Below are 23,731 nucleotides of genomic sequence, written 5' to 3' on the forward strand. Positions count from 1 at the left end.
AATAGTACTGATTTTCGAAGAATTGGCTTTTTGAAATAAACTGTTGAAAGATTAATAGTATCCTTTTAGGGGAGACAACATTAATATGACAGTAATTAGTAGCTTTCTGAAGTCTTATCCTTCTATTGTACCGCTGTTTTTTATTCAAAGCTTTTATTCAACTTCGCCTGTTAAAGCGTATTAAAGCGTGTTAAAGCGGGTTTCAAATCACGTATCATGTACTGTTTGCATCCATCATACAGTAGCGACGTAGCTATTGGCGATTCGGGAGACCGATAGATCAAGACTAGAAGATTTAAAAGTGGTGTTTTGTTAGGATAAGGTATGAATCGTTGCGTTAAGGCACCCATGAAAAGACATTCCTATCTGTCTTAAATGTTTCAGCAAAGACTAAAAACAATGAAATAATTTCTTTAATTCTTTTTTGTTTGTTTAAATCCTACTAACTTTAAAAAAAAGTAGAACCTGAAAATGAAAGAGTGGGCAATCAACCCATTTTATAATCATTCATGGAAGCTCTGTACCACGATCATCCCATGCTTTCATTTATAGGCGTTAAAATTTTCAGTTTTCTGCATGAGAAACATTTTGTTTTATCTTGTAGCGCATTTGGATGTACAAGTGTTTTTTTTTTACATTTTTATTTCTAATGAAACTGCTAAGATCCTGATCTTTTTTAAAAATCAAGGTTCTTAATTTTCGTAGTTTCATTTTTTCTCTCGGTGCTGGTTTCTCAGAAAAATCTCAGAAGACTTTTTGCTAATCACACTGTAAAAAAAGGAAAATATGTAACGACTATCATTGCCAAATTGTGTTTATCATAACAAATAAAATCAATAATTTTGGGGGAAATCTAGTGCTACAAAATTGCTGGAAACCAACTATTGGCTACTAATCAAATGAAAGCGAACTTAAAAAATTGAAAAAGCTGTATAATCTCAATACATTTTAATGGCCGTTGAAATCAGCTGTCGTCTTAGTGATTCAGTGTCTCAGTGTCGTCTCAGCTATTCGCCTCACAATTCAATATCACCTATTCTAATCACATACACAAGAAATTAAACAATGAATTACTCCCTCCTCCAATAGGAGAGCATCTTGGTAAAAACTTGAATAATTCTCTCATCAACCTCATAACTCAATTATTCAGAGGAAGAAAAAGTTTGATGAGAGGCAATAATGTATGAATAATATGTAGTTAGTTCTCTCATGAGCTTACAATCTGTTTTTGTCATTAGTCTCATATTCATTTGGAATTTTTTGCGGACAAGCCTGAAAGCTAATCAACTAATGAAACTGTAGTAAAATAGTGTAATAAAAATAGTTTTGACACGACACAGCAAAACTCGGTTTCCCATTGGCTGATTCATTTGGTGTCCTGTCTGTATTAAATGAAACTAAAAACAAGATATATATATATATATATATATATATATATGTATATATATATATATATATATATATATATATATATATATATATATATATATATATATATATATACCCATGGACATAGGGTCATAGGGTCGAAATATTCACTGAATTGAATTCCACTGTTTTGAGAAAATTTCCCTGTTGTTTCTAAGTTGTGTTTGTTTGACGGGAAACAAGATCGTATCTAGGGAGTTTGAACGCCCCTCTCCTCGAAATGTTTGTCCGACTCCTTAATTTCATGTTCTTGCTACTACTTAATATCAGGTTCAAAAATCAACCTTCGGTCTCGACCTGGTTATTCAATTTAGACCAATAAATTTAAAATTAGATAAAGGATTAATGACGGATTGAAAATCAAAACAAGAAAAAACGCCTTAGTGAGGCAGTGAGACATTATGTTACTCATGGTTTTAGGCAAAACTATGGCCAGTAGTATGCTAAACAAAATGATTAAGAACTAAACCAAATCGTGTTAATTTGCTCTTATTATAACGCCCTTGAAACTACTGCCGTTTTAACCTCAAAATAATGTATTTACCACTGATAATTATATTCCTACTGAGAAATCTTTTAGAACCAAACTCTGACGCGAACATTTTTCCATAAGAAAAACTTATTTTATGCGATAATATTTTTTTTTACTCCAAAATATTTAAAATCATTTTCTTACAGTGTAAGAGAGGGGGACCTATCTCGTAATACAAGATTGGATCAGGCTTCAGAGCAATACCCTTGATCCTGAGGACTGGAGATGAAAACTCCAGAACTGCATGCTGTACCCTATCCTCACGGATCTCGCAGCATCACCAAAGATAATTCTCACCGTCATGACGTGTGGTTGTAAGGGATCCTGTGACAGTACAGTGATCGATGCAACTGTCATCGAGATGGTATCGAATGCAACATTGCTTGCAACTGTTGCAAAGGAACTAGTTGCTCTAATGTTAAGTCCAAATCGAAGGTGAAGAAAACATGCGATTAATTGAATGAATATGATGAATCTTCAATCCTTTTAATTTCAAATTACCGGTGATTTTTTGTTCAAATTAAAAGATTTAGCTAGTTATGATAACTTGCTTATTGGATTCTAAGAATTTAGAGTCGTCACGTTTGGGGTGGAGGTGCTTGTAAACGGACGTGGATACAGGTTCTTCTCTACATTAGCAGTTCATTTTTTTCTGTATGGATTCAAATTCGCATAATGTTGTTCATAGACCTATATCAACGCTTGATTTATTGCCATAGGGGGGGGGGGGACTAAACATGAGGGTTTAGAACAATAAGAAACTGCAGATTCGTGGTCATGTACCAGATTTACCTATTACCGACTTTCTATAGTTGCAAATTAAGTTGTGTTTAAGAAGTCGTCATTTTAGAAGAAAAGACGAAAAATTACCTCATGCAACTTGCATGAGGTAACTCCTAAAATTGATTTAGATTTACTATACTATAGGTATATGGAATCGAATGTTGTAGTCAGAATTGTCATAACTTGTACCGTGACGTAGATAAAAAGAGACATATGCTTCTAAGTGGCGCATGTCTCTTTTTTATTAAATCTTGATGCAGTTTAGAATGACAGAAGAGGATTATCTTATTGAGTTATAACATTGGGATCAGCCATTTGTCTCCTTTTTTGCCAAGGAAAATAGGAGGAATACGCCAAAAAATGGATTAAATTCAAATTCGCTCAGAACACTCTTGGCAAAAAAGGATTATCGTATCTGTAGGAAAAAGGAGGCATGAGCAATAAAATGGAGTAATTATGAATTTACTCGAAACATTTGAAATCAATTTATACCACTAAAAAGAGTATAAAAATTTGGTGTATAATATGTTTCCTTTTCCCTTTATCTCCATTAGTCTCATCCTTCAGAGCCGACATTTTTTTTTTTCTTTTTTTGGCTCTCTTGAAAAGCTACAAAAACATCATTTGTCAAACTTTTTTTTTATCAGCCGCCAATTTTTAAGAATATTCATCCGCAAAGTGTGACCTGACCACCTTGACCATCCTTTCATTATGGCTCTAAAAATCCGTATTGGACCATATTTTCTGTATAACTATTTGTTTGATATACGGTAATTTGAACGAGTATTTAAATCTATTTTTAAGCATTTTTGTGGAAAGAAATTAGCATATTTTCCACAACATTTCGAAGTTACCATGTTTCAGAACCATACCTTACAACTGCGTCGCCTATGTTTCCACAATTGTTTATTAAAATGAAAAAAGAAATCACAAATGCAACAGCACTAACACAGAAATTAACATACACCTTAAAAAAAGAGACAGAAGGAGAAAAGAAGACTGTTTTCCTACTTTATTAATTAATATAGATCAGTACTTCAATGAGGCCATAACCCTACTCATCCATCCAATTACATAGGTCAAACAGCATACCCATACACAATCAACCGCAAAGAATAATCCATGGACAGGCAGTCGGTCGTCAATAAGTATAAGTCGTCATTTACCATATATTAAAAACAAAAAGAAAAGACAAATAATTCAGAGGCCACAACCCAACACAAGGGCTCATCAGGAGAATACACACTTGCCTATAGGGTTTCGCAATTGCAGAATCGAAATTATAATATTTGTTAGTATTTATATAGATAAGGCTTGTATAAATCAGGTTTCATGCCCTAATTAACGTCATTTGTGTGCTAACAAATCCGTTTTTCTAGGGATTCGATTTTTTACGGTTTCCAGGACTTCATTTTATTTCGTGCCGATATTTTTTACACTGACTCAACATTCTTATTTAAAACACTGGTGGTATCTTGCAATCTTTTCCAGAATGTTTTGCGTATTATTTTTAATTTTCTGCGGGGTCTGTTCAATTTAGAAAGTAGGGAGATTTTCACGAAACAGAAGCCTCTCATGAGTCTGAAATTAGAATGTTTGCTGTTTATGTTTTGGAATGTTTGTCGTGTGAGAAATATCTTGTAGAATTCTTGTAGGAATTAGTGACATGGTTGGAATTTGGAATAGAAATACCGTGGTAGTTATTTTTTTTGTATCAGATATATCGCACAGGAGGGATGAAAGTCCATTCCTACAATAGCTTCTTCTATATTTTTTTTTTCGAATTTGTGTGGCAAATTTGACGCAACAGTAAAGAATAGCCAGTAGAAAAACCTGAGCTTCAGCATTTTTCTAGATTAAACTTCTTATTTAATCAAGTTGACAAATATTTTTCTTTGTAACGCTCGTAAATTTTTTAGGCTATAAAAAATCACCTTTAAAAGGAAAAAAGTAGTACAAATATTTAAAATAAAAACGTAATAATTTGTCTGGAGACTCGGAAAAACAAGCATAATAGACAATGAATCGCAATACTAATCAAAGCATAACGTGAAGCTAATTTAGTTTGGTACCCAAACTTTAGTTCAAACAGTTCGTGGTTACGAACTGTAAGTAAGGAGCGACCCGGCTCAGTAGTAACCGAAACTCTCGTTAAACGGCTTTTTATGCTGATTTCAAATATAATTTTATATATTAATTTTAGATTAGTGTTACCCATCAAAGGTTACGAGTCTAAAAAATTTGCCAGATTTTTGAAAAAAAAATGGGTAAACAACCCCCTAAAAGTCATAATCTTAATGAAATTCCCACCGTCAGATTTAGCGTATCAGAGAACTCGACCGAAGAGGTTTTAAAGCTCCTATCTGCAAAAATGTGTAATTTTGTATTTTTTTCAAGAAGAAATATCACGGATGCGTGTTTTTTTCTTTCTTTCTTTCCAGCGGTGATAGTATTGACCGTTTGTTCCTAGATGATCGGGATATGGCTCTTTTGTACGGAAATTAAAAGTTCAAATGCCCTTTTTAAGTGACCAAAAACTTGGAGGGCAACTAAGCCCCCTCTCACGCCCCTTTTTCAAAATCATCTAACCAAATTTTGAGATAAAAATCTTAGACCGAATAATTATGCTTTTGGAGATATCATAACCTCCCCCCTTCACAGCCCCTGGAGAAAGGTCTAACTTACAAAATTTGTCCTTTGTTTTTATAGTATTTGTTATTGGGAAGTATGTATAAATTTTTTGGGTGAGGGGGGGGAGAATTTTCTGCTGGTGGGATTTTCTACAAGGATGATTTTCCTTGGGGAGAGAAGTTTCCTGGAGGTGAATTTTTCGGGGGAAGTTTTACACTGGGGGAATTCGCCAGAACTATACGATATTCTTCTTATGACTTGCTTTCTCTTTGCCGACTCAATTTTACGCATAGAGATGTTAAGGGTAACTATTTTGGGTAAATTTTCACCAAAGTTGTACTGTCTAGAGAATAAATCCGAGGGGAGGAGGGATTTTTACTTGGAGGTGTAGTCAGATCTCCTGGAATTATTTATAAACGATCAGAAATTAAATTGAAAAAACATCAACTGAAAGTAAGGAGCAATATTTAAAATTGAAACTAGACATTATGACAGAATGCCAAATATAATTTTTTTTTATTTATTTTCACGGGCCAACGTGGTGACAATGGTAAAAACATAAATAGAAAAGTTTAAAAAAGGTGTTAATTTTGTTGATAAACAATCCTTTTGTTTCAAGGCGGCTTTTCGGTTAGCTATTGACTTTGGTTGATCTGCCTGCGTAATTCAAACAACAGAGTTGCATGTTTGAGCACCAATATCATTATAAGTTGAGATAATATTTAAAATTCCGATAGATCAATTTATCCCTACTCCTACTACTATTACTAACAACTTATCGCAGCACCAAGGCGCTTGAAGCTCACACAACTTCGTACGCTCCTCCTCCATCCCAATCTATTCAAAGCCTTCCCTACTTACACCCTCCCAGGAAGTTACCATTTTCTTTAAATCCTTTTTTGACATCCTTTCGCCCCAACCGTGAACGACCTACTTTCCGTTTAGCCCTAGACGGTTGGTCAAAAAGGACAATCTTTGGTAATTTGTCGTACTTCATCTGCAGAACGTACCCTAGCCATCCCAACCTTTTTCTCATTAAGATTATTTCTTAAACCACACTGGCCTGCTATAATATAAAGAAAGAAAACGATCCGAAATGTGGTTTTTAAGGCTAAACGAAAATGCGGAACCATGCAAAGCAAATATTTCAAGAGGTCAACCGCCTCTCTTCTTTAGCGCGAAAAAAATAATATATTTAAGAAAAATACGAAAAAAACAACAACAATACAAACAAGAAAGTCGATGTGAAAAAAACAAAGAGAAAAAAACTAAAATTAAAAAGATAAATAAAATTTAATAAATTTTAAGAATTAAAACCAAATCACTAACAACCATAAAGCCAGTCTTTCGTTATTCAAACCTAATCTAGCACCATGAACTCTCAAAACCTTTAAAAAGTTCATTCATTTGGCCCACTTTCACCTAGGATGCTTAAATCGTCAGCAAAATATAATTCTGGGAAAGTTTTTCCTCCCCATTTGATTCCCTGGTCTCCCATTGCCTCTCCTGTGCTTCTTAAGACAAAATTTGTCAAAAATCTATTTAAAGGTGGATAGAACACAACCCTACTTAATTCCTGCTTTAAAACGAAACCAGCTGCTAACCTCATTTCCTACCTTAAGTACAGCAGGGTTATTCTCAGGAAATTCTGGTATATCATTCAGGGACTTGGTAAAGCTCTTATATCTACAGAATCGAACCCTTGCTCATAATCTATAACACTGAGCACCTAAGGTGTTTGATGACTCAGATACTTCTCAGTTATTCACCTAAGAGTGAAAATTTGGTCGACACATGATCTACCTTTTTTAAAACCGCACTGTTCTTCTCTTAAAACTTTGTCTACATCATCTCTTAGTCTAAGAAGTATCATATTAATGATTTTTTTTTTTTTTAAAGAACAATTGGGAATTATTTTCTTAAGACAGGGGAATTCTAATTGGAATGAATGTTTCAGCCCTGTGTCCAAGGGCCGTCCTTAGCAAAGCTTAAATATGTAAAAGAAAAGAGACTTACAACAACATAAAAGCATTAAAGCTAAAATGAAAATCTGTAAAACTTAAAACTGTGATCTTCGTCGCTATTTAAATTTTGAAGATTTTTTTTCTATAGAGATATGGTGCTTAATAAATTGTTTATTGAATGCTTTCAGCAAAGAAATCAATTTTAGCATAATTGTATGTTCAATATTCATTGTATTTGGAAAAAGCACAAATTTAGTATGTAGTGTTTTTAGGGTATGGATGTGTTTACAAATCCACCGAAGTTCCTTGAAATTTTCGATGGTAAACGTAATATAAGATGTGTTAATGTAACGGTTTAACAACTATGATCCCAAACCGGTGCTTTAACTACATGTATTAAGTCTCCTTGCCTTTGGAGCATCCTCGTACTTTGAATCTTTGAAATCGATACATCTTTCCCACAGCTTAGAAAGTTCCCCATGACCGGCTATTTCCTTGTCTCCGGTGAAGACTTCATCTCTGGAATAAGTTGTGCTTTTTGTTGTTATGAGTGTATTCGAAGAACTTTAAGTGTGTTTGAGTGTGCCTCATCTAGTGTTTTCTTTTGTGAAAGTTTTGATCTTCGGGATGCATCTTAAAGTTCGCTTTGATCGTTCGAGTGAACAATTATGATTCTCTCAATGAGCGAATGTAACGGATTGACATTTAAATCATCTTTGTGAAGCCTATTTCCTTGTCTCAGATGCACACATCAGCTTTGGAACAATTTTTTTTATGAGTTTATTCAAAGGATTTCATAGGAGTTCAAGTGTGATTCTTATGGCGTTTTCAATTGGCCAAAATTGGATCTTCTGATTGTCAAGTGAAAAATTATGATTCTTAATAAGTAGATGAAATAAATTGACATATAAACCACCTCAGCGTATTCGTGCTGTAATAACTAGTCGCAAGGAAAAACAATTCTCCTAATACTATAATGATATTATTCAATATTATGCATTATCAATATAATTGTATTTTTGGTACTTGTGCATTATATAGTATACACTCGAGAAGTGAAGTTAGGTTAATCCTAATGAAATATACAAAAACATGATGAATATACAATATTTTAGTAACAAAATTATGAGAACTACAATAAAAAATTATGGCAGGGGGCCGCACAGAACGCATGATATTAAATACCTAACCTAACTCAACAAAAATACCATCTCTATGTATTGAATATTTAAAAAAAAATATACCTACAACGTAGCTTTAAACTGAGTCTTAGCTAATTTTCTTCAAATACTGACAGATATAAGCCGATAATTTCTGATCTGTAGATGCAAATTTTCGGGTGTGCACAATATAACACACACGTACCGTATTTTCATATTATTTAAGTTTCAAAATTTAACACAATTAAATTGGGTACTTTTTCAATTCCATTTTATTTAATTTTATTAGTTCGTTTTCCTCTACTCATTGACTTTTTTCATTAATGCATTTATAACTTTGGTCAATTTAATATGTTTGTTATGTTAAACCCAGTCGGTTTTGCGTCCCTTCTTTTCACTTATATTCTACATTCTTGAGAGAGAAAAAATATTATCCACTTTTTAGTCCAGGTTGAAAACAGGTTAAAAACATATATATTATTTTCATTGCCATCCTTTGTTTTTTCCTGCATGTTGTACCCAGTCCAGTTTTTGAGACTTTAGTCGTACCATATTTCGTCCGTAGTCGTACCCTACCATAATATTCGTACCAATTTTCCAAAAAATGACTGCTTCCATGCTGCTACTGAAAGTAAAAAGATACTTCTAGCATTACAATGAATCTCAATCTTTGTTTCAAAATAGTATGCATTATTAATCACACCCATCCATGCAAAACGAAACTTGCTGTAACGCTGTGATAACTACTGGCATGTGATAACTATTGGCAAGTAAAAAGATACTTCCAACATTGTAATGGATCTCAGGGTACTTCCGAAAAAAACAAAAACAAAAAAAACTTGCAATTTTTAATTATCAGAAACATGGTATTACCAGATTTTTTTTTTTTTTTGTAAAATCAGTTTTTTCTAGTGTAATCGTGATACAAAATGGGTCGAATATGAAAAACTGATTATTCTGATGTTAGAATCTGTTGTTTATGTCATTAGTACCTTTTTTTTGTTTTTTTCCTCCGGTCTGTGTTTTTATTATTATTTGTGTGCTGGATATTTTTTGTCAGTTTTTTTTCAGTAATTGTTCCAGATTCCAAAATTTTATTTATCAACAAAATTATTTTCAATTAATTAACTAATTAATAATTTATTTTTCAATTTATTATGTAAATTATCTAATGATTTAACTATTACTTTGTTACTTTAATTGAATTATTATTATTTAATTATTTTCATTTCTATTTATTTTATCAATTAACGAATAACTATTTTCACATATTTATTGTGTTCTTTACTTTATCAATAAAATTTCAGAAATCACAAAAAGATTACAACAGTTAGATTGTTTGTTTTAAATTTTGCGCCCCAAAAATTGCACGCCCGGGTCAACTGTCCCTTCTGTCCCTCCCTTAAAACAGTCTCTGATCTCTACCCATTGGCAAAGTTATCATCTTTCCTATTCGTCATCTGTTTGTTTAACCATTTTTTTTTCTTGTTAAGTTGGCAGTAAATGTGTAGTAGAGCATGTTTTCTTTGGCTTTGAAAAACTACTAAGGACTTAACGAATGGCTCGAGAAAAAAAAATATTTAAACATAGAGCCACTCAAAAACTTAGCCTCTAAATCTTTATCTTCGTCGCACGAGTTAATCTATTTATAACTAAAACGAAGAGTTTACCCCCCCCCCACTCAAATGGGATGCAAAAAAAGTCAGTCCTCTGAGATATGATTTGAAATTATCTAGTGACACGTTAGTTTCTTTAAGCTTGTATTTATTAAATGAAGCAAAGCGTGGTTTCACCTGGATGAGTCATTGCGGCGAAATAAACACTATGAGTAAGACATCAGTACGTGGACACGTATTTATGGTAGAGAGGGCACTTCTTCGTTTTTTATAATGAGTTGTTTTTGAAGGAATGAAGTGATGCCGTGGTATTTCTGTAAATTTTTTCGTAGTGCTAAAAATGATGGAATATTGTCTTCGAAATTCGGTGAAACGAATATGTGCGCAAGTATTACGGTAAGATATCTCTGGTAGTTCTTTTTTGCTCTTTCAGATTCATTTATTTTATTCAGATTCAGATTCATTTATCTTTGAGTGTAACTAACTGGTATTTTGACTGGAGCCCAATATTTTAATATAGCTGATAATAATAATAATATAGCTGGTACAGTTACCTTAAAGTCACGGTGTAATCATAAAATTGGTCACAATTTGTGACTTTCCCAATATATTTGCGAAATTTGCCAGTACTATGTATGGGATATTAAGGCCTCATATGTATTTCATAATGTTTTCCGGATCCAATTTTCCTTTTTTGTACACCTAAGAAAGATATTCTGCCAATACAGGGTCAAATCTCAAAATTGTTTCAGAATATGTATTTGAAATCTTGAAAAAGGAATGGAAAGTAATCGTGTTTCATGGCCAAACCTTGAGTTCGTCTGCTAGAGCTGATGGGACGGCAAAGAATTGAGACAATTCGCCTAGTTTTTTGGGTAACAAATCCCTCCTTGCCTGTGACAACTCAAAAGATTATTTCTTACATAGTTAAAGAATTTTACTAGAGGATGGAATAACTGAAAAGTGTTGTATATTCTTGAAAAGTTGTTTTGGCATCCTTACGCACATAAAAAGAAAATTTGACATTGCAAGCTCAATTTCCCAACTATTTCTGTCTGCACTAGAAGAACGTATACCCCATTTCAGACAAAAAAAACACTAAAAACCAAAAAAAGAAGAAAATCTCAGGGACCCAATAAGGAGAGAACAGATAATGATCAACAATAGAACTTGCACAGGTTGTAGGAATGGATTTTAGTTGTAAAGAATTGTGGGAAAATGCCACATGAAAGCTTATTGATTATCGTAGTTGACTTCTTTTTTTATATCATAAATCTATTGATGTATAATAATACCCCGAAATGTAAAACACTATCCACCCCTATTGTGTAAAAATGGAAAGTTTAACCCCTTGCCATTTAGTATAATAAAATCACATATTTTATTTTTTTTTACGGACAAATATCGACCTTCTAGAGTCGAATCGAATTTTATTCAAACTTGATTTCATTTGAATCGTATAAATTGGATTTATAAGATCGGGTGCAATTCTTGGTGAGTCGAAGAAAGTGGCTGCTTGAGTTCTCTCCTGAACCTACAGATGGTTATAGTCCAAGACAAATTATAAATACTTGTATACAGACCTTTTGCTCGGATTATTCAAGATATTTTGAATTTTAAAACATTGTTCCGTGAGTAAATTTAAAAATCGCTACATTAACCACCCAATTTTTGTTTAGTAGTGTCATACTCTTTGCCTCTTTTTAACGATTTGACAATTGGGCTTTTGTATTGAAATAATTTAGTTTTTTCGTTATTTATTTCTGATTCTGCAAAGTCAGAAATACCATCTCGCTTTTTTTCTATTGAGAATAGAATATTTGAAAACTGATTAAGCTGGTACGTCAGATTCAAATGTTAATGGATGAAAACTTGTTTTTTACTTATGAAAACTGATTGAAAATCGTTCAATTTAAGGCGATTTAGTAATATAATATACTTTTTTAACTGCATAGAATGAGGTATTGATGTAGATCTTCAAATTTTTCCAATGAGCAATGTTCTGGCGCTTAAATTTATTTCAGCCATGTTTTGTGTGTGTGTGAGCATTTAATTTGTTCTACTATATTCACAAGATCGGTTCACATTTTTGTCCAAATGCATTACTTTATGTTTGAGAAATAAACTAGTTATGTGCTATAATGTAGTATGTAAAAGTTTGCTCAAATTCACGTTAAAATATCACTATATAAATACCATTCTTGAAGCATCCATAATTATATTATCCAATGACCTTTTGCTCTTCAAGGTCATTAATGGTCATATACATAGGCCTGCTCCTGCACCTCCTGTACCCAGCATTCCACAAATTAGTTCCAGTAATCAACTTGCAAACCAAAATAGTCATCATCAGCAGCAACAGCAGAATGTATATCAGACAGTCAATAATGGATATGACGAAGATAACTACAGGTACTCTTCTATCATCTCTTTTTCCAAATCATTCGCTTTAGATATTTTTAGTGAGTGGTTACTCATAGTTTGACTATTTTTCAGTTAACTATTTTATATAAGATATTGGAAATGTACTGATGGCAATGAAATGAAAAATAAATAAATGAGAAGGTTAGAGCATGTTCTAAATTTGAATTTAATTACGAGACTGTATATAAGTCTAAATTAGTCTCCTGTCTGATAACCTTTAGCCATGCTAAATACAACCGCGGTTAGATTGGCTTCTAATAAAAATAAATAATGTTGGAAGCGATATACACTAAGGAGCCTAAATTAGTTTATCCTATAAGTTCTATAAAATAGGATGTTAACTTAAAGACGCACAACTTTTCTCAGATTGACCACCAAGTTTTATCCTGTAATTCAAAATGTATTCCTTTCTATGTGTTCCTTTCAATCCCAAATTCTGTAGGTCGGTCGGTCTGTCTGTCTGTCCCGGTTTTGCTAGTTTAGGCACTTCCAGGTAAGCTAGTACGATGAAATTTGGCAGGCGTATCAGGAACTAGACCAGATTAAATTAGGAATTGTCGCTTCCCTGATTCGATCATCTAAGGAGTGGGAGTGGGGGACGGTAAATCGGAAAAAATAGAAAAATGAGGTATTTTTAACTTACTAACGGGTGATCGAATCTTAGTGAAATTTGATGTTTGGAAGGATATCGTGTCCCAGAGCTCTTATTCTAAATCCCGACTGGATCCGATGACATTGGGGGGATTCGGGGGGGGGGGACCTAAAATCTTGAAAAACGCTTAGAGTGGACGGATCGGGATGAAACTTGGTGGGAAAATAAGCACAAGTCCTAGACACGTGATAGACATAACCGTAATGGATCCGATCATTTTGGGGGAGTGGGTGGGGGGTGGGTTAGTTCTGAAAAATTAGAAATAATGAGGTATTTTTAACTTACGAAGTAGTGATCGGATCTTAATGAAATTTAATGTTTGGAAGGATATCGTGTCTCAGAGCTCTTATTTTAAATCCTTACCAGATCCGGTGACATTGGGGGAAGTTGGAGGGAACCTAAAATCTTGGAAAACGTTTAAAGCGGAGGGATCGGGATGAAACTTGGTGGGAAAAAATAAGCACAAGTCCTAGATACGTGATTGACATAGCCGAAACGGACCGCTCTCCTTGGGTGAATCGGAAGGGGGGGGGGTAATTTGAAAAAATGAGGTATTTGTTACTTACGAATGGGTGATCAGATCTTAATGAAATTTGATATCTAGAAGAATCTTGTGCTTTAGAACTCTCACAGTCAATCCCGACCAGATCCGGTGACATTGAGGGAAGATGGGGAGGGAAACCGGAATTCTTGGAAAAGGTGAAAATCGAGGAATCTTACGAATGGGTGATCGGATCTTAATGAAACTTGATGTGTAGAAGAATCTTATGTCTCAGATACTCCATTTTCAAATTGTATCCGGACACATAGAGGGTTGGGAGGGGGGGACAGAAATCTTGAAAACCGGAAATCTTGGAAAACGCTTTGAGTGGAAAGATCGGGTTTAAACTTGGTGGGAAGAATAAGCACTAGATACGTGATTGACATAGTTGGAATGGACCGTTCCTCTTTGGGGGAGCTGGGGGTTGTTAATTTGGAAAGATTAGAAAAAATGAGGTATTTTTAACTTAAGAACGGGTGACCGAACCTTAATAAAATTTGATATTTAGGAGGAACTCATTTCTCAGAGCTCTTATTTCAAATCCCGACCAGATCTATTGACATTGGAGGGAGTTGGAGGGGGAAACCGGAAATCTTGGAAAACGCTTAGAGTGGAGAAATAGGGATGAAAGTTTGTGGGTAGAATAGGCAAATGTCGTGAATATGTGATTGACCTAACCGGACTGGATTCTCTCTCTTTGGGGGAGTTAGGGGGTTGGGGTCAGTGTTTTGGTGAGTTTGGTGCTTCTGGACGTGCTAGGACGATGAAAATTGGTAGGCGTGTCAGGGAGCTGCACAAATTGACTTGATAAAGTCGTTTTCCCCGATTCGACCATCTGGGGGGTAGAAGGGAGAGGAAAAATTAGAAAAATTGAGGTGTTTTTAACTTAGTAGTGGGTGATCGGATTTAAATGAATTTTGATATTTAGAAGGATCTCGTGACTAAGAGCTCTTATTTAAACTCCCGACCGGCATTAAGCCTCTGATTTTCCTTTTAAATCAATCTATTGAATCTTAGATTTTTGCTAGAGCTCATACCATATGAAACCTTGGCTCTTGGCTCTTCCGACCTCGTTACAAGTACCATATAAGCTCTTAGCTCTTGTGTTTGTAGTTTTTGTTGCCGAGATTTACAGGGAAATTAGAACTTTCTATGAGAATATAAAGAGGGGGGTTTTTGAATAGACTGGGATGGAGGAGGAGTATGTGCAGCTGTGTTGACCTTGGGCGGCTTGTTGCTAGAGCTAGCTCTTAGTAGTAGTAGTAGTAGTAGGAGACTTACATGCTATCTTTCAGTCAAAATCTGTTGTGTTGCAATCGATTTTGTTTTATCTGTATCGGTTCCCAATGTATTTAGAAGTTTTGTTCCTTGCAAAACACGTTACAACATCTTTCCTCACTCACAGAAGAGCCTTAGATGTCAAAATTGTTTTTATTTTATCTTGGATGCCAAGAAAAATCTTTATTTTACGAACTATTGGTCCTTGATAACTAAATAAAAAAAAGAACATACACACATAAAAACACATTTTTCAGTTTTTGCTATCCTGTAAAATCTATCCCAATGATTTATGAGTCACAACAGCCAAAATTGATCCTGATTGATCGGCTGGCTACAGCTGCTGTAAATTGATTAGTTTCATGTTGTAATTGCTTCAGGGCCATATCCATGATTTTTGTTGAGAGGTGACGGCTACCAAACAAAGATCGGAAGGTTTTTAAAAAAAGATTAGTGATTATTAAGGTTTATCTGTGCAAAAATTTTATTTACATATATTTTTATGGCACTTGGTATCTACCAAGTGACATATAGCGATTGGAAATTCTGTCGATCGGACTGTCTGTCTGTCCCGGTTTTGCTACTTCAGGCACTTTCAGGTAAGCTAGGACGATGAAATTTAGCAGGTGTATCAGGAACCAGGCCAGAATAAATTAGACATTGTCGTCTCCCCGATTCGACCATCTAGGGGGTGGGGGTGGGGGGATCGTTAAATCGGAAAAATTAGAAAAAATGAGGTATTTTTAACTTACGAACGGGTCATTGGATTTTAATGAAATTTGATACTTGGAAGGATATCGTATCTCAGAGCTCTTATTTTAAATCCCGACCGGATCCGGTGACATTAGGGGGAGTTGAGTGGGGACCTAAAATCTTGGAAAACGCTTAGAGTGGAGGGATGGGGATGAAACTTGGTGGGAAAAATAAGCACAGGTCATAGATACGTGATTGACATAACCGGAACGGATCCGTTCTCTTTGGGGGAGTTGGTGGGGGGGGTTAATTCTGAACAAATTAGAAAAAAATGAGGTATTTTTAACTTACGAAGGAGTGATCGGATCTTAATGAAATTCGAAGTTTGGGAGGATATCGTGTCTCAGAGCTCTTATTTTAAACCCCGACTGGATCCAGTGTCATCGGGGGGGGGGAGGGGGGAACCGGAAGTCTTGTAAAACGCTTAAAGCGGAAAGATCGTGATGAAACTTGGTGGGAAGAATAAGCCCAAGTCTAAGATACGTGACTGACATAACCGGACAGGATCGTCTCTCTATGGTGGAGTTGAGGGGAGGGGAGTAATTCGGAAAAATGAGGTATTTGTAACTTATGAACGGGTGATCAGATCTTAATGAAATTCGATATTTAGAAGGATCTTGTGCTTTAGAGCTCTTATTTTAAATCCCAACCAGATCCGGTGACATAAGGGTGGTGGTGGAGGGGGAAACCGGAAATCTTGGAAAATGTGAAAATTGAGGTATCTTGCCTTATCTTACTTAATGAAACTTAATGTATAGAAAGATTTTACGTCTCAGATACTCCATTTTTGATTTGAATCGGATCCGCAGACATAGGGGATTGGAGGGGGGAAACAGAAATCTCGGAAACCGGAAATCTTGGAAAACACTTAGAGCGGAGAGATCGGGATGAAAGTTGGTGGGAAGAATTAGCACTAGATACGTGATTGACGTAACCGGACTGAATCTGCTCTCTTCGGGGGAGCTGGGGGTTGCTAATTTGGAAAAATTAGAAAAATTTAGTTATTTTTAACTTAAGAACGGGTGATTGGATCTTAATGAAATTTAATATTTACAAGGAACTCGTGTCTCAGAGCTCTTATTTTTCAAGTACAGACCAGATCTGTTGACATTGGAGGGAGGTGGAGGGGAAACCGAAAATCTTCGAAAACGCTTAGAGTGGAGAGATAGGGATGAAACTTGGTGGGTAGAATAAGCAAATGTCGTAGATACGTGATTGACATAACCGGATTGGATCCGCTCTCTTTGGGGGAGCTAGGGGATGGGTTTCAGTGCTTTGACGAGTTCGGTGCTTCTGGACATGCTAGGACGAAGAAAATTGGTAGGCGTGTCAGGGGGCTTTACAAATTGACTTGATAAAGTCGTTTTCCCCGATTCGAACATCTGGGGGGGCTGACTGGAGGGAAAAATTAGGAGAATTGAGGTATTTAATTTTAAGAGTGGGTGGTCGGATCGAGATGAATTTCGATATTTAGAAGGAGCTTGTGACGCATAGCTCTTATTTTAAATCCCGACCGGCATTAAGCCTCTGATTTTCCTTTTAAATCAAACTATTGATTCTTAGAACTGTGCTAGAGCTCATACCATATGAGCTCTTGGCTCTTCCGACCTCGTCACAAGTGCTATATGAGCTCTTAGCTCTTATTTTACTTGTGTGTGGGACGGACAATGATTTTGAGGTTAGGATTCAAACCGGGTAATCCCCCTGGATACGGTCATGAATTGGGTTAAACGATTTGGCGAAAGTTCAATTGAAAAACGTTTGCACATCCATGTGTGTATGTGTGTTGTTGATGTCGTTGTGTTGTTTTTCCATACGACACGAAAGAGCGCCAAAACATTAAGGAATTTAAGTATTTAATTAACTGCAGTAAAGCCCTTGAGTCAAGAGCAATGCGTAAACAAGTGATACAAAGAAACACATTTACAATGTATATGTACAAAGCAGTATATAAAAAAAAAACAATTGACAGAAGAAACAAGTTTTGGCCATCCGTTATATTATTGCCTTGATTTCCCAAAAAGGTCGTGTAATCAGCTGCTAAAACCCTTCGAATCCAAATTTAGTCCCTGTATCCATCTCATAAAGACTATTCCTGAGCATGCCTGGTTTCTTGAAAATGCCTAAAAAGTGGAAAAAAATTCTTCTTACACATTGGGTAATAATAATAAATTCTGCATCACTTGTAGTTTAACAAAATTCCCTAACATTTTCTTATTTTTTTCCTTCTCTCTCTGATGAGAGAACGGACCCTATCAACTATTTGTAGCTTACTTTGGCAGTCCACCAAAGTTAGGTTATTTTGGGTCTAGTTAGGCATAAAATTTTTCGAGTTAACCCTTACCCGAGAGATTTTTGTGTCCTTTACAAATTCCTAAGTTATGGCGCCAAAGGATGCGTACCCGAGCCTAATTTTGCTGCTAGTTAAAAGTTCTTGGAAATCATGGATAATAATTCAATTATTTTACGTTCGGAATACCAATAAACAGACAGGTTTCTAGGCACTCAAGGGAAATGAATATTTTCTCTTCGGAGCTTAAAGAAAAGTCAAACAGTATTAATTTCATATTATGCATGATAAGTATATCAACTTAAAGGCCGCCCGTTGTGTTGTCTGTCTTAAATTGAGAATTTTAAAGAAGTTGAATTTGACACCTTTATAAAGACGATTAGTTCAAAGTCGCCCCTTTCCGTTTGGTTCCCATTAATCGCTAATGCGATTTTTTTTAACGCAAAATGGCTTACGGATAACGGATGCAGGACAATCGCAAAAATGTTAATATAAAATGGTTCACTGCAGCCGGTTGAAGCGCAGAAAATACTATGAGGTATTTGGTTATGCTTAGGAATAGGCTAAAGCCAGTTCTAGAAGCCAAGAAAAACGGTCAAAGGACTAATTTGTATTAGTATAAATAGCTGGTTTTACGTGTTTCCCACCCTGAAAATACCCTCCCCTGCAGAAGATACCCCCTGTGGAAAATACCCCTCATGGAAAATAAGGCTTTCCAAATTTGAGAATTTTACTTGAGTTTTGTTTTTTTTATTTTCCTTAGGGGTTGGGGGAATTTTGGTACTTGTGTATTATACGCCGCTCAGCTTGAGTGGCGTGTTATGCCACCACTCAGCAGATCAAACCAGTTTCTTCGTTATTTTTTTCAGCTTACCACGAGGCAAGACAAAGACAAGTGACAGAATAGATGGGAAATGTATTATTTAGGCCATATATTTTCACATAAAGGGAGGGGAGGGTAAAGTAACGGGACAGTTTGAAGTCAGAAAACAATTCTTACTTTATGAAACGCAGAATAGTTGTACCTAACACATCTTGTATGCACACCTGCTAGACTTTACCCCCCCCCCCCCTTATGGACAATAATATAGCCCAAATTAGTTTCTAAAGTAACGAAGAAACCGGTTTGTTCTCGAGTTTTACGCAGCGTAAGCTTGAGTGAGTGGCGTATACAAGTACCAAAATTCCTCCTCCCTACGAAAAAAAAAACTCAAATAAAATTCTCAAATATGGAAAGCCTTATTTTTAACGGGGGGGGGGTGGTATTTTCCTGGGGTAAACTCCATCCACCTGGATAGCTATGCATAATTAAAAATATAATGCTTACCTTCTATGTTCATTTGCCTAGAAATATCCCCCTGGGCCATGAGGATTAAATTCTTGGATTAAAAAGAGATGACCCTTATGTTCTTTGACAAATATTTCGAAGACCAAAGCACTGCCTAGGCGAGCCGTGATGGCCTTCATGGCATTTATCCTTTTATGAGGGATGAAGGCCTGTTCCTGAAAACCTTAGTTGTCGCCCACAGCGAGCGAAGTGAGCAGAAGAAGACGATAAAAGGCCCAAGCAAATAAGAAAATATCAGGAGACAAGAGGGACATAATAATTGCGAATCCAAGAATAATCAAAACATTAAATATTTGTCTTAAGCATTACAACCGAAAGTACTAATTAAATCCTACTTTAATGCTTCTTTAATATTGGTCAGTTGGTTAGGTCTTAGATGCCTATCTGTATCTACAGCTATCTATCTGCTAGTCACCATGTACCTATTGCTTCTGCTTAGAAAACTGTAAATATCACCATGGGATACTGCAGGTTTCTGTCGAACCAATATTTCAAAGAATGTAGAGATAATAATGAAAAAAACCATTTTTTTTTCAGAAAGATTTTTTTTCTTTTTTTTACTAAAAAAGGTAGGTATACAGGAAAAACTAAAGAATCAGAAACAAAAGTATCTCACTATGTTGTAGTATTTTTTTTTTCACCCTTCAACATCCTAATTTATGTATTGTTTTCATTGACTAATGTAATCTATATATGTATTTAGCAGGGCTCGAGAAGAAAGTGCCCCAAATACGATGGAGAGGAGAAGTAGTCAAAACTCTCTGGGGGCTTTAAATCATTCAGTTAGTACACCAGCGATGCAACAAACCCCGCCAACAGTAGTATCGCCCTCACAGTCAGGTCATCATAGGGCATCATCAGCTCCAAATCCACCCCAGGCAATGTCCACGGTGCCTCAGCCACCATTGGCTCCACCTCAAGGAGTACCTGTTAACCAAGTAATTCGAATCTCTTTTTCTTTTCGAAATTTCTTACACTTTCCTTTCCACGGACTTGCATACGTGTGGTATGTCTAACTAATACATTGTCAAGCGTTGGCTACTATGTAGTGCAAACTCACTTATCCCAAACGGTTACTTTGAATACATTACCTGAAGATGCTAGTGATATTGCAAAAGGAAATTTTTTTAATATAGCTATTAATCCTGCCGGACCATTGACCGTGCGACATTATAGTTCTTGGCCTGCATACCCGACGTCCTCTGACGAAGTTAGATGCCCTTTCAAACCTTTGAGGTGCAAAACTAGAAGATGCCTCCGAGTTAAAAAGGGTTTTACGGAAGTAAACAGATTTTTCTTAGATAGGACTACTCAGATTATTGGAACCCAAAATTTTGCAGGTCAATTGGACGAGTTTTGCGAAGTAACGGCTTGGGTAGTCGTTGAAAGGACTCCAGGGTCCTTATGCCACTAGCAGCCACGAACCATGTGGTCCTTTGTATTTGAGTTTTTTGTTTTCACCTTTCCGTCCGTCCTATTTCATTTTTTTCCCTTCCTCTTTGAGTTGTTTGAGTTACATATACCATAGTAGGTGTCACTGTAGAGAAGTATAGACAGTACGATCATCTCCTATTTCAACCAGTAGACAAAGCCGGACCGGGTTTCTGCTCCTCTGGAGAACATATAAACCAAGTGAAACATAAGTGACATGAGACTTTTTCATGGTTAGGCACGTGTGTGGCATCGGTATTCATAGCCTGGAGAACAGGAAAGGAAATAATACGAACCGAGTGTCTAGGGGATAAGGAAGAATGCAATACGTTGAATAGATAAAAAAGGAAAGTAATTGGTCTGGCTGTAACAATGCAAAAGGCAGATAACATTTGATTTAGAATGGTAAGGAAAGCAGAGACATAATTTATAAAGATGATCAAAAATAAGTTTTGTTTGAACAAAGCCATAACGTGATGATATTTGGTTAGGAAATTTGGCGCTTTGCATTGATATTTCAGTTCCATAGTTTTATAAATTTTTTCTCAAAAGGAAATTATCGGATGACGACTCGAAACTACATTAAATTTAGTAACTTTTTTTCATATATGTTTCCATTGATATTGGTTTGATTTTTATTGTCTGTAGTATTGAGGGGCTTATTAAGGAGATAATCTAATGATAGTTTTCAAAAATTTGGTATCTTTGCTAAAAAAAAAGGAGATGAGGAGTCACACCCCCTCCCTCTTGCTCCAAATATGTCCATGAAAAAAAAAGTTTGATTAGCAACTGACGGAAAAACTAGGAACTATAATGATGAAATATTTTTAAATAACCTTAACACTACTCTGAAACGTTCCAAGTTTTATACCAAACTTGCACGTAACCCGAAACTGGAAAGATAATGAAAAGAATCATGAAGATTAACTTAATGAGTCATAAAGGAAATGCTTTATGATCATGATCAGTTTTATGTAATTTACAAGTTCGTGGCAGAATATTTACAGCAATAATAACAACAATCATTACTTTGTATTTTTCTTATTATACAAATACAATTCTTTTGATGTCCTTTAGTTTTCTGAAAACTCACTAAAAAATTTCACGACAAACAGTTCATAACAGAAGTTTGGTTTTTTCTTTGGATAGGTCTATTCCAACAGTTGTTAGAAGAAAACCAAAGGTCCTAAATCAAATTTCGAAGAACATTTTTATGGCCCAAAAAAGGAGTATAAAAGAAAAAGAATTCAAGGGAATATTTTTCCTTACCAAGAAGAAAAAAAGTTTTGACGCTCCATGGCGCAATACTGTTTTCTAAAACCACAGATTATTTTGAAACCTAAAAGATCAAACTATTAGGTTGCCCCTTGTGGTAAAATATTTTTTGGCAAATTTCATATAGTCGTGCCATTTTGCGGATCCATCTCCCACTCTTTATGAAATTCTGGCTTTTTCCCTATTGCTTAAGCGAACATATTATACGCCATCTATATCCTGCATATGTAATTAAAATGAAATGAACATTTATTTCGGCTTCATGTCTTGGAGCCTTTATGAATGGAAAAGAAGAATAAAAAACTAGACTAAACACCTCACTCTTTCTAGCAAATAACATAAAAAGCAGAAAAAACGCTATACAAAGCAATCAACTTTTTGCTGTCTTAAAAGTTCTTCTGTTGTGACAGTTTCATTTCATTTAGATTATAAATGAAAAGGCACGTCTTTATTCTGTAAACGCTCAAAATATTTCTTGGCACGTGTTTGACATGAAACCAACGTAAAATCTATCTATATGTATAAAAATAAGTTGTCTGTGTATGTGTGTGTGTGTCGAGTGACGTCATGTTTGTGTGTCGACTGACGTCATGTTTGTCAACTGACGTCATTTTAAAGATTGAGTTGTATGCGTCATGAAGTTGTTTGTCGACTGACGTCATGTTTGTCAACTGATGAAATTACATACCGGGACACCGGGACACAAATGACGACCGGGACACTGACGTCATGTTTGTCAACTGATGAAATTACATACCGGGACACCAGGACACAAATGACGACCGGGACACAGGGAATATAAATGACGACCGGGAACCTCAAAGAGAAATTACAGACTGGGACACCCGGACACAAATCACGACCGGGACACAGGGAATATAAATGACGACTGGGACATAGGGGCACAACTACAACAGGGACGCCGGGGGCACAGGCGGGATATATTAATGACGACCAGGACACAGGGATTGGTCGAATAGAAATTACAGACCGGGACACAGGGAATATAAATGACGACCGGGACACTCAAAGAGAAATTACAAACTGGGATACCGGGACACAAATGACGACCGGGACACAGGGAATATAAATGACGACCGGGACACAGGGACACATCATTAGAATAATGAGGTATAGATCTGAATACGGATTATTTTTCCCATGGACAATTATATGTTGCATGTTCAAGAGTCAGTAAACCTGACAATCTGTTTATATGCACAGACAATGGGACAGCGAAGAATGTTGTATATTCGCATGTTTTACGTAGTTAAAAACATATATTTATATCTATCTCTATTCACAGGTGGGACACAGGGACACAACTACAATGGCGCGTAACGACTTACGCGCGCGGGGGGGGGGGGGCTTGGGGGGCGCGAAGCGCCCCACCAACTAGGTGTTGGGGTGGCGCGAAGCGCCACCCCAACCGCTAGTTATGGATAAAAAAACACTCCATGGCGCAATACTGCTATATAAACAGTTGCAAACCACTTCGCCGGCTTACCCGCTTTGTCTCTTCTTTTGCAATCATAAATAATACAGATTCGCATCATTTTCTAAAGTTGATTGAGGAACTGAGGAATATACAACGGATAGCCTTAACAAAGGAAAAGGGGGGAGCT

General features: G+C 35.8%; 1 protein-coding gene across 5 annotated transcripts in view; it reads left to right on the top strand.

Moving 5' to 3' along the window:
- The window catches only part of LOC136028914 (protein enabled-like), a 107,191-nt gene that overhangs the window by 68,879 nt on the left and 14,581 nt on the right, over positions 1-23,731 (top strand). For 2 of the 5 annotated variants that reach the window (XM_065706880.1, XM_065706878.1), the window contains 2 exons: positions 12,363-12,526; positions 20,107-20,338. In XM_065706880.1, the coding sequence (XP_065562952.1) occupies positions 12,363-12,526; positions 20,107-20,338 (396 nt within the window). Of the gene's footprint in view, positions 1-7,622; positions 10,511-12,362; positions 12,527-20,103; positions 20,339-23,731 lie in introns of those variants that run through there. The other 3 variants (XM_065706879.1, XM_065706877.1, XM_065706881.1) reach the window with 2 other exon arrangements.

Source organism: Artemia franciscana, chromosome 7, assembly GCF_032884065.1.
Source record: "Artemia franciscana chromosome 7, ASM3288406v1, whole genome shotgun sequence".
Lineage (NCBI taxonomy): Eukaryota > Metazoa > Arthropoda > Branchiopoda > Anostraca > Artemiidae > Artemia > Artemia franciscana.